Consider the following 12084-nt stretch of genomic DNA (forward strand, 5'->3'; position numbering starts at 1 on the left):
ACTTATCTCTATATTCTCATGACCTAGCTGTATTCTTTTTCTGTAACAAATTGGCTTCAGAGACTCCCACTTAGAATAGAGTGGAGTGATAAGGAAATTGTGGTAATATATAGCTCACCACATGTCATTTTAGTGGTTCTGAGGGCCTTATATCTGGAGAGAAAGGAATTAAAACTCAGGCTTGACCTGCCTAAAATGGAACACCTATTCATGTTGTTTTATTTTTAATTTCTATTATGTAATCTGGGAGCCTTCCTGGAGATCAGGATTGAGCCCAAGTAGCCATGAGGTGAAGAGGGGGGATATCTGAACAACAAGAATTGAAACTGAGCAAGGTGTGGTGGAGCATGCCTGTAATCCCAGCAGCTTGGGAGCCTGAGGCAGGAGGATTGCAAGTTTGGGGCCAGCCTCTGCAATTTAGCAATCCCTAAACAACTTAGCAAGACCCTGTTTCAAAATAAAAGATTTTGGGAATGTATCTCAGTGGTAAAGTACCCTGGGTTCAGTCGCCAGATTAAAAAAAACAAACAAACTAGAATTCTACACCTATACCTTAATTCAACTTCTGCTTTTCACAAAAAGGGTGAGGTTAGTGAAGTGGGAGAAGGAGTTAGGGAGAAGACTGAGGGAAGAGACAGGTGCTGAGCTCAGGAAGGAAGAAGGATAACTGAAGGAAAGAGCAAGAAGCTGGGCTTGAAGAAGATGGATAGAGAAAAATAAGAATAGAAGACAAGGGGCCTAAGTGGAACTTAAACATTCATTCTCAAGAATACCTAGGCAAATGAGCATCTGTAAAGTTTAGTGCATACATTTTTCATCTTGCTTTCACTTGGAAATTACTACCTCCTATAGTTCAAATGTGTCCCCCCAAAAGTGCATTTATTGGAAACATGGTTCTCAATATAGCAATGTTGATTTGTGGGAAGACTTTTGGGAGGAGATTGGGCTATGAGGGCTCTAGATGAACCCCACTCATTGATCAATGGTTAATGGGTTATCTTGGGAGCAGCAGAGCAAGTAGATCAGGGCAAGGGAAAAGGGGAGGGAAAGGAAAGTACTGGTGAAGGAGACTGAGCAAATTATATCATGTGTATATATGAATATGGCATAATGAATTCCACTATTTTCTATAATTATAATGTACCCATAGGAAAAAAGTGAGCTTTCTTTGGCTTTCTTGCTCCTTGTTTGTGTGATGGCTTCCACCATTTATGATACAGCAAGAAGGCCCTCCTCACCAGATGCTGAGCAGATGCTGGCATGTGCTTGTGAACTTTCCAGCCTCCAGAGCCATGAACCAATCAAAATCTTTTCTTTATAAATTACCTCATACCAACTATTTTGTTATAGAAAAAGAACTAAGACCCCCACCTGCTGCCCAGATCTGAGTGGCAGCTTAAGAGGGATTTCATTTAGATTCCCTCAAAATTTGGGAGTTGATATTTTCCAGGGTCGAAGGGGGGCTTATTTTTCAATTCTCTCACAACCTTGCCATCTCTTCAATCAGGCAGTTGTCCTATTCACAGGAGGACTGTTAGCCTTCTCCTGAACCCAGCTGGGAGCTCTGCTGAGGGTGCTCTTGGAGCAGGCCCTTAAAGTACATCTGGCACACTTAGGGCCACATGTGCCCACTATCCAAGAGGCACTGGGAAAGAAACAGCAGTGAGATGCATTCAGGACTAAAGTTCAGTGCCCTCTGCAGATTCCCTGAATCCTACAGCCTTTTCCTGTTACCCTGTCCTATGAACTCCAGCTGTCTTGGTCAGCCTGAAATCTCAGCTACATATCATCTCAGGGGCCTGCCTGATTCTGCCTGGGTTTCCCCTCCCTGCACTTATTTGAGGCACTAAGTTGGGGCGATTATAGGGCTTGCCTTGTTTCCTGTCTCACATCAGTTTTCCTTGCTTGATGCCAAGTATCTTTAAAACCAAAAGTTTTTTTTGTTTTTTTCAAGTGGGAAGGTAAATCTTATCTGTTGGTTCATCTTGGCTGAAAGTGGTAGTTCACCCACCACATTTTTTTTCTTTTTTGGTTCTGGGGATTGAACCCAGAAGTGCTTAACCACTGAGCCACATCCCCAGATCTTTTTTTTTTTTTTTTCTTTTTAAAATTTTATTAGAGACAGAGTCTTGCCGATTTGCTAAGGGGCTCACTAAGTTGCTGAGGCTGGCTTTGAACTCTCGATCCTCCTACCTCAGCCTCCCAAGCCACTGGGATTACATGCATGTGCCACAGTGCCCAGGTCATCCACCACATTTATTCCTAGTAGAAAAACCTCTCTATATAACTTTATTTCCAATGATAAAATGTATTTTTAAATTACATATTCATATAGCCCTTGCTATGTGTAAAAAACTTTTAGGTACTTTTGCATATGGGTATTAAGGCATATAATCCTCACATATCTTTATAATATTATTACTCCATCTTACAGATATAGAAACTGAGAAACAAAATGGTTAGGTGACTGGCTCAAAGGCACACGATCAGATAGGTGACAGAACTGGGATCTGAACCCTGAGAGGTTACATAGATGCTTTGGGACATTTATGTATTTAAATATGTAGACATCAACTCACCCATTTATTTCTGTTTCTTCCTCTCATCTATATTATTTATATATCTTGGCTAGCATGTTTTGAGCACCTAATGTTTTCTACCAAGGTTCTGAGACACTGGGGAGCAACCTTTGCTGTCTGCCTTGATGCTCCCTAGCTGTGGGACTTTGGGCATGCGCTTATGTCTCTTTCTATGTGTCTCTCTCTCCCTCCCCTCTCTCTCTCTTGGTAGTACTGGGGATCAAGTCCAGGGCTTTGTTTATGCTAGGACAGCACTCTACCATTGAGCTACACACCCAGCCCTATGGCAACTCTCTCTTGTAGTTGCCTCATCCTAAAATAGGAATAAGAATATATTTACCAAGTTGTTGTGAATGTGAAATGAGTTAATATGAAAAGAACTTTTTACAGTTTCACATGCTAGTACTATATAAGCATTAGCTTTTCTTGTCATGTTTGCTCAATGCAAGACAGCCCACAATGAGAAAGGCTAGGGGCTGGGATATAGCTCAGTGGTTAAGTGCTTGCCTAGAATGTATAAGGTCCTAGGTTCAATCCCCAGCATGGAGTTGGAGGCACTGAGAGGAAGAAGGGCTGGAAGAAAATAAAAATAGGAGGACTTTTATCCTAGTTGCTGGGATGAGGAGGAGGATATGAAGATGATGTTTAGTTTCTCTTCCAAAGAATGGTACTGGCTATCTGTTTTGTCTATATCTTTAGTTGTGGGTTTAGGAAACTGCCTAGAACAAAGGTCCATTCCTCATCTTAGTTGTTTTTCTAACGTGCTTCCCTTTGGTAAGACCCTCAAAACTCCCTTAGGTGTTAGGTTTGAGGACTTCTTATTTGGCAGGCTATGGATAGAACAGATAGAAAACAGAAGTTGACAAGATATGTGGGGATGGCACACGTCTCACATAAGTGTCACTGTGTGTGTGTGTGTGTCCGTCCTTCAAAGAGAAGACTTAAGATACTCTGGTAGTATGGTTACCCCACTAGATCCTGGGGCACCTGGAGTTGGAGGCATGGAGAGAAAGGAAGGCTGGAAAGTGTTTGTGCCTGATGCTCAGACTTGGTCAGTGGTTGGTTCAGTTTCAGAATCTCCATCTTATGTGTGTGTGTGTGTGTGTGTGTGTGTGTGTGTGTGTGTGTGTGTGTGTGAGAGAGAGAGAGAGAGAGAGAGAGAGAGAGAGAGAGAGAGAAGATCAATCTCCAATTGATAATTATGCACATTACTAGGTACAAACTGTGGGGAAATGCACAGGCTGTAATACGTAGTTCCATTATTGTGGAGGAAGAGGGTCGAAAGAGACCTGGCTAGGAGTTCAACCTTAAGTGTGGGCAGCTGGAAAGCTGACTCCCTTCTCCCCAGCTGTTTACCTTGAGGTGAGGCTCTGGAGCTCTGTTCTGGATCTTACTACAGTCATCCCTCTGTATCCATGGGAATTGGTTCCAGGACCACTCACTTATACCAAAATTGTCAGATGCTTAAGTCCTCTATATGAAATGGCATAGCATTTGCATATAACTTAAGTGTATATTTCCAGATAATTTAAATCATCTCTACATTGCTGTTAATACCTAATACATTATAAATGCTAGGCAAATAATTGTTGTATATTGTTTAGCGATTAAAGACCAGAAAAAAATCTGTACATATTCAGCACCAATGCATTTCCCTCCTGAATATTAGATCTGTGGTGGGTTGAATCCATGGAAGTGGAACTTGTGGTTATTGAGGGCCAATTGTATTCGGTGATGGGCTGGTACAGTAGCAAAGAAAATAAAAAGACACACGTGAGACATCCTGTGTCCTCAGTTACTCTTCCATTTTCACCATGGTCTTGGAGCTTTTCTAAGAAGTTAAGAGGAGAAAAAAAAAGACATGCTCACAAGTTCTGCTGGCCTTTGTGCTTGTCTCTCTGCTTGGCCCAGGCCCTGCTTTCATTGTCTGACTTGGGTGATAGGTTCATAATGGCCCCATGGAAGATGTGGTTGTGGACAATGGAGAATCTCACAGTAGGGATATCCAGAAAGACCACATGAGAATCTTGGAAGAGCAAGAAACTGAACTTGGAGAATTCCAGAAGGCCACAGGGTGGAAAGGTGTTTGTTCCAAGTCAGGGAACAGTAGGGATATAAGAAAGGCTTCCATTTGGTGTATATGGATTCTGATATTATCCATTGAATGTCTACAATTCACTATTGTTCATGAATAAATTCATTATGACAGTAATGAATAAATTCATTGACAATAGAATAAATCAGACATTTTCCTATGTTCATATATGCATACACAACCAGTGTAACTCCACATCATGTACAGCCATAGAAGTGTGAAGTTATACAGTCTACTGTCATATATAACTAAAAAGAATAAAAAATTAAAAAAAAATAAACTCAATTATTCATTCACATAATCACAAAGCATCCAGCTACCAGAGCAGCCAGAAACTTCTCTGAATACTGATGGCCCAAATGGTTGCTATTTTTTTTTTTTTTAAAGAGAGAGTGAGAGAGAGAGAGAGAATTTTTTTTTTAATATTTATTTTTTAGTTTTCGGCAGACACAACATCTTTGTTTGTATGTGGTGCTGAGGATCGAACCCGGGCCGCACGCATGCCAGGCGAGCGCCCTATTGCTTGAGCCACATCCCCAGCCCACAGTTGCTATTTTGAAACTAAACTCCTGAGTGGTTAGCAGGAGAGATTTGTACCAATAGGGGGTAGATCTCAGGGCTGTCCAAGAACTAGGCACTCCACTAGTTGGGGAGAACCCCTGTCTTCCTACAGTGAGATCCCAAGGCCAGTCCAGTCTGGGCACAGGGAGGGAAGCAGTGCCAGCAGTGGCCAGTGGTGGTGCCCTCAGGACACTTAAATCAATGTGCCCTGCTGGGTGGGAAGGCTGTTTTTCTCAGGGGTCTGTGATCTGGGGGAAGAAACTGCAAAGCTTTCATCATGACCTTGCCAGATTTGCAGGCCTCTTCTCTGCTTCCAAAGGTGCTCAGAGCCCTCCTAACTTGCCCTTCACCTCCCATTCCTAAAATTATATATATTTTGGGGGTCCTGCAGTGTCCTCTAGTTTTCCCCACTTTCTTTCCACGCCCTGACCAAAAGTCACAGAGTACCTTGAACGTTCTGTGATCCAGTCAGCAGCAGGTGTTCCCCCAGCAAGCTGATGTTCAAGCTAGGGTCTTAGAACATCCCCTGCAGGGACATGTTTACATAATGTTATGGTTTGGATCTTAGATGTCCCTCAAAAACCTATGTTTTGAAAGCTTAGTAGCCAGTCTATGGTGTTGCTGGAAAGTGGTGGAACTTTAGGATGTGAGGCCTAGTGGAAAGAAGTTAGGTGACTGGGTGTGTGCACCTGGGGGGGGGGGGCGCATTAGGACCCCAGCCCTTTCCTCTTTTTTGCCTCCTGGCTGCCATGAGGTTTCCTCCACTGTGATATTCTGCTATGCCATAGGTCTCAAAACAATGGGGCCAAGTGACTATGGCTAAAACCTCTGGAACCACGAGCCCAAAACAAATCCTCCTTTTAAGTTGTCTTTCTCAAGTATTTTCCCAGTGAGGGAAAGCTGACTAAAACACAGAGAAAAGCTGCAAAATCTATGGGAGGGAGGCAGTATGATAATTGGGTAGAAGTTGTGGGGGATTAGTGTGCAAAGTTATCAGAGGCTTATAGAGATGCTTTAGGATCCCTCAAATTCCAAAATGTATTTATATGTCCATGGTTAAAAACTGAACTAACCTCTAAGTAAAATACAATTAAAAAAATAGTCAAAGTCATGTCCAGTTGCCAAGGGTCTCATAATCCAGTTAAGTAGTAGACACTGCCTGAAGCTCAGGACAGCATTTCCCTTAGCAAGAGGAATGGTGGATTCTATCTGGCAGATGTTGTCTGGGACGCCTTGGGGGACTCTTGAGAACAAGAAGTTAGGATGAGGGATGCTCCAGAAGTGGGAAGATAAAGACTGAAGATTAAGTGGAAGAAAGTCCTTTAGGCCAGGAGGCCACTACAGTGGCTATCTGCTCTCCTTCTAGTCAGAGCTCTTCTGTCCACCATCCCCCTGCCCTTAAGGTCCTGTGGCTTCCATGCAGGTGTCATGCCTAGGTGAGAAGGCCATGTGAGCTGAGGGGCCTGCACTGACCACCAAGGTGGGGAAAGCCAGCATAAAAAGGCAGTGAGGTACCAAAGCAAGGGTTGCTGATAGATATCAAGGATAGTTGTAGATGTGTTCAGGCAGCTTTTAAAATAAGTAGCCAATAAGGCCATTAAGAAGACTGAAGTGACCTTATCCTTACAGTGGTACGCAGCCTGAGGTCTGCTGCTGTCCTCTGTACAGCCCATGGCCTCTCTGCCCTTTTTCCACATTGGAAGAGATGGTCCTATAAGCCCTCAGCACTAGAGGCATTTAGGGTCCTGGACATGGAAAAGTACAGATCTAGATAGGAACTTCCATGTCCTTATTCCCAGGGCTCTCACTTATGTAAACCAATCCTAGGAGGACAGGTCCACCTCAGTCTAAAAGCTCCCTGACCTTCTATAAACCCCCTGTCCTGAAAGAAGCCATGCAAGATGCCAGCCTAAGTCCTATCCTTACCCATAAAGGATCTAACTTCGAGGGGGTAGGGTTTGGGGGTAGATTAAATCAGCTGTAGGTCTGGGGATCCAGAGGAGTCTGAAGTCTTGGGAGAGAGGCACAGAAAGGTGAAACAGCTGTATCAATGTGAAATAAGACTGGACAGCCAGCAGCTTCCTCCAACCTGCTTCTGCCACCCCTTCTACTCAGGGAAGAAGGGTTGGGTGTACCTAGGCACTCATGCCCAGACTCGCCTTTTAGCTAGACTCCACTCCAACCATCCAGCCAGAGAACTCTGTTTTTATCAGTGAAATTAAAACATGTTTATTACTGTAAAACTTTATTAATACAGGTCCATAATCCCTTACTTGAAACCTTTGGGTCAGATGTATTTATAATTCCTTGAATATTAGAAAGGATTCTATCTGGCAGATGTTGAATATATTAGCATTTCAGTAGAGAATTGCAAAAAGGCACACTAGAAGAAATTAAGGGTATAAATGATCTCACTTCAGTTCGGGTCAGGTTTGATGCCCAAATTAGGAAAAAACCCTTGGCTTTTGGGTGTTTTTGCATTTTAGAATTGCAGGTAAAGGATTGGAGACCTGTACTTAACTGCACATTTACAGAACAGCATAGTTGTCGTTGAGACTTGGTGCAGTGGTGAATCACACAGATGGCAGTCAGACTGCCTGGTCTCATTACAGCTCTGCCTATGGCTCACCCTCTCTGGACCTCAGGTTTTTCACCCACAGCACAGGATTATTCTTCCACATATGCATGTTAGGAGGATTAAACAGCTTAATGAAAGTAAAGTGCTTAGAACCTTGCTTGATAATACACATAGAAAACCTTGGTGTCACTGAGACAGACATTTAAGTGCCATTCTTCAATAAGATCTAAATTACTAGCTCACTGTTGAGGCCCTGCAGGCCACAGCACAGGCTGGAAAATTTTTTGTAGTATCAAAGTCTTTCACATTCTTGGGCTTTGGTTTCCCAGAGAAGTAGAACATGGAAGTTTCAGAAGTTCTTGTAAGAAGGCTCTGTCATGGTTCCTGTGGATCCGGTAGGCTCCTAGCTAGAGGACAAACATGATGAAGAAGAGGCAGAGGAGGCTCCTCCATGAGTCCATTATCCACTGAAATCCAACAACCCCATAACAGTGAAACACTTACTTGCCCGAGTCCCTGGCTTCCTCTCCATTCCAACCCACCAGCCCCTTGCATATCATATAGCCTATGAGACGATAACTGTTTTTGTTTTCTTGGAACTTGAGATTGAACCCAGGGCCTTGTGCACACTAGGCAAGTGCTCTACCACTGAGCTATATCCTTAGCCCTTCTTAAAAATTATTTTGAGACAGGATCTCACTAAGGTGTACAGTCTGACCTTGAAATTATGATCTTCCTATCTCAGCCTCCTGAGTAGTTGGCATTGCCAGTAGCTGGAATGACAGGTGTGTGCTCTCACACCCAGCTATTGTTGCATAATCAAAGGAGACATGAGGGTTTTGCCCTATTGGAAGGTGAGGCTGAGAGCCTTTCCTGAGTTTCACACTTAAACATTTCCATATGACACAGCAAAAACAGATATTTCCCTTATTGTAGCAAGTAACATGTGTTCACTGTCAAAACTCAAACCATTCAAAAGGACAGGAAATAAAATAGGACTGTGTGTTGTTTCCCATCCTCCAGCTGCCTGCAAGTAAATAATAGACTCCTGGGCATCTGTCCTTTTGAGTTTTCCACATAAACAGGACACTGTCACCTTGACCACTCTATTTTCTTTACAAAAGGGGGTCATATATACATACAAGAACATATTTCTAAAAATAGGCACATATTTAGGTGGGAGTTCATAACCCACTTGAATCAAAGTGTGGAATATGATATGTCAAGAAATTTGTAATGTTTTGAACAACCCACAATAAAAAATTAAAAAAAAATAGGCACATATTCATAAATTTCTTCTCAGTACTAACAGATGGATGCCAAGACATTGTCCATATAATTCCTCCTAACTGTTGTTCCGGTTTTCCCTTAACTGATTGGAGCCTCAGTTTCCAAGTCAGGGAAGTGGGGATAAGAATAATGTAGCCAAATCCACAGGATGCCCATGAGGCTCAAGTGTGAGATATATATATATATAGATATAGATATAGATATAGATAGATAGATAGATAGATAGATAGATATAGATATATAACATGAAATCATTCTGCAAATTGTCAAGTGGGAAACAGATCTGAGGAACTGTTATTACTGCCCTTCTATCTGCCCCCAACAGGAAATGTTTAGATTTTTTTGTTTGGTATTATTTTTTTTGCAATGCTGGGGGATGGAGCCCATAGTCTTATATAGGCTAGGCAAATGTTCTACAATTAAACTACATCCTGAGCCCTGAAATGATTAGATTTTTTAGAATGACTTCAGGAATGGAAAAACCATATCAGTTGCAGATATCATGTATAAGGAGGCTGGCAGAAATAAGAAGATAGGATAGACTCTTTGTGGTCAGATCACAGCTATCAGCCAGTTAGTTTAGGGTTTCTCTAGGGGACCCAAAATGCCCCTACAAAATACTTCCTTGATTTTGTAATGGGGAATTTTAATCAGCAGAGAGTCTGAGCAGCTTCTGTCCTTGCTGGGCTTTGGGAGTTAAGATTATCTTCTCCACCTGCAGGGAGGAAGGAGGGAAATGACAGATTGTTTTCTCCCTACCAATGCTTGGAATTGCTGGCTCCTGCCAGGGATGGTCTAAGATAGTGGGAGGGATCAGGGGCTGAGGCCAGGGCTAGAGACAGGAAGTGCCTGTCCCAATGCCTCTACCATCTTTGGTTCTAAGGCATCTTAGCCATGCTTGGGAGTATTAGGGCTTTTTTTCCACATATAACCCACCCAGCCTACAAATAAACTGGAGCTTGCCTGTAAAACTTCTCTCTGGTGTAGGGAAAAAAGAACACAAAACAGATGAGGTGGGTGGTGGGCAGGGGTGGGAGAAGGGAAGCAAAGTGGTCCTGAATTCCCACCTTTGCCCTCTGCCTCTCTTTCTGGGCCCTTTCCAAGATCAGACTAAATGCTCTCATTTTTTTTTATAGGGCTGCATCAGCCAGGAGGACCTCTCACACCTTTGTTTCTTCCTCACTTACCTTGAAGACACTTCTTTTTCAGTATCACAATTACAGCTACCAGCCCAACAAAGACCAGGACAGTGACCCCACCAAGTAGTGTGCCATTGCCACTGTCATTGCCAATAGAGGATGAGTCTAAGGAAGACAGAGAAAAGAGTCCAAGACCATGGGGTTGTCTACAGGTGTCCTGGCACCACCCTCTTCCCCATCTTGACTCCTCCTCAAGGTTAGCTCCTCACCCCATGCCACAGTGAGGGTGTGCTTCAGGCCAGGGTGCTGCACGTGGCAGGTATACCAGGCCTCCTTCCCAGCTGGCACCCGAACTGATGTTCATGTCTGATAAGTGCCATCCCCACTGGGGCGTGTCTCCACATGCTCAGTCTCCAGGACCAGCTCCTTCCTACCCAGCCACCAGCTCAGTGAGATGTCTGGTGGGTAGAAGCCCAAGGCCCAGCATCTCAGCATGGTCCCATCCTGGGTGGTGTGCTTTGTCACCTGCACCATGGGAGGCTCTGCAGGAAAAGGAGAGAACAATGCTGGTAAGCACCTCTCTGCTCATTCATTCTTCATGCTTTATCTCCATGGAGATCTTCCAAGTGTGGAGGACAGGAAGAAGGTAGGGATAGGATCTCTCTAGGGGAGGCACTCATGTTGAAACTTTGTAGGCATAGCTAAAGGGGCAGTGCCCTGAAAATTTCCAAAGGGGATGTGACTTCCTATTCCTAACCTCTGAGTAGGGTCCTATGTGGCCATATCCACCACCTTTTTCACTCATAGATCCTAGGATTTTTTTCCCCCAGAGACTTTATATACCTACTCTTTGACTTCCAGCACATAGTAGGTACCTAACAAGTGGTTGTTAAATGAAGGCAAGGATGATAATACTTCCCTCACCTTAAAACTAGGATGGGGAGGAGTTTGAAGCCCCGCATGACCTCTTTCCAGCTTGGTGACCTGAGGGAGGCCTTTTAACTCTTCATTTTCTCAAAGCTTAATGGGGGATTAATCATTCTTTTTTTTTTTTTCAGGGTTGTTCAAAATAAGATGATCTTGGTAAATGATGTAGACCATGTCTTGTGCTAAGTGAGAATTTAACAATCATTGTGTAACATACCATAACATGGAGTTTTGGAAAGTGGGCATCATTATTACTATGCTATTCTGAAATATAGCATGTCCTGGCTCATAACTCCCTTCCCAAGACATCTCCACTGGGGCGTTTCTCCATGTGCTCAGCCTCCAGGGCCAGCTCTTCTAGCCATGATTGTAATGAGATGTCTCATGGGTAGAAGCCCAAGGTCCAATACCCTAGCATGGTCCCATCCTGGATTGTGTGCTAGAATTTCTTTTCCCCATGGCTGGTTATAGAAACTCTAATCTTTCTCCATCTGTATTGAAGCTGACCATAAAGAAATTCTCTGACCTATCTTTGTCCAATAGATCAGACCATCCTCATTCCAGAAGGGGCCTTCCTCATATCCTGGAGGGAAGAATGCTGTACAGAGAGGCCAGAAAAATGCTGCAGCAGGCAGGCCATAGGGGGTTTCCCCACCCAGTCTATTATCATTAGTGCCTATGTAATGGAGTCCCCATACAAACCCAAAGGACAGGGTTTGGAGGGATTCCACATTGCTGAACACATAGAGATTCCTGGAGAGTGGCAGGCCCAGAGACAGCATGGAAGCTCCACACCTCTTCTCTTTCCACATTCTAAACATATCTTTATCTGTATCCTTTGTAACATCCTTTATAATAAACCCATAAACATAAATGTTTCCCTGAGTTCTGTGAACCACCAAAGCAAATTAACGA

The 12084-nt window shown here is 43.4% G+C and overlaps 1 protein-coding gene across 1 annotated transcript in view; it reads right to left on the reverse strand.

Annotated features, from left to right (window-relative positions):
* Positions 1–3676: 3676 nt before the first annotated feature.
* LOC124075500 (H-2 class I histocompatibility antigen, Q10 alpha chain) overlaps positions 3677–12084 on the reverse strand; it is a 29911-nt gene continuing 21503 nt past the window's right edge. The window contains exons 6-8 of the mRNA XM_046418944.2: positions 10512–10784; positions 10291–10407; positions 3677–9818 (exon numbers count right to left, since the gene is read on the reverse strand). Of these exons, the coding sequence (XP_046274900.1) occupies positions 10603–10784 (182 nt within the window). The 3' untranslated portion in view covers positions 3677–9818; positions 10291–10407; positions 10512–10602. The remainder of the gene's footprint in view (positions 9819–10290; positions 10408–10511; positions 10785–12084) is intronic.

Source organism: Marmota monax, unplaced genomic scaffold (genome assembly GCF_021218885.2).
Source record: "Marmota monax isolate L192 unplaced genomic scaffold, Marmota_monax_Labrador192_F-V1.1 WCK01_AAM20220418_F8-fsc01613, whole genome shotgun sequence".
Classification (NCBI taxonomy): Eukaryota; Metazoa; Chordata; class Mammalia; order Rodentia; family Sciuridae; genus Marmota; species Marmota monax.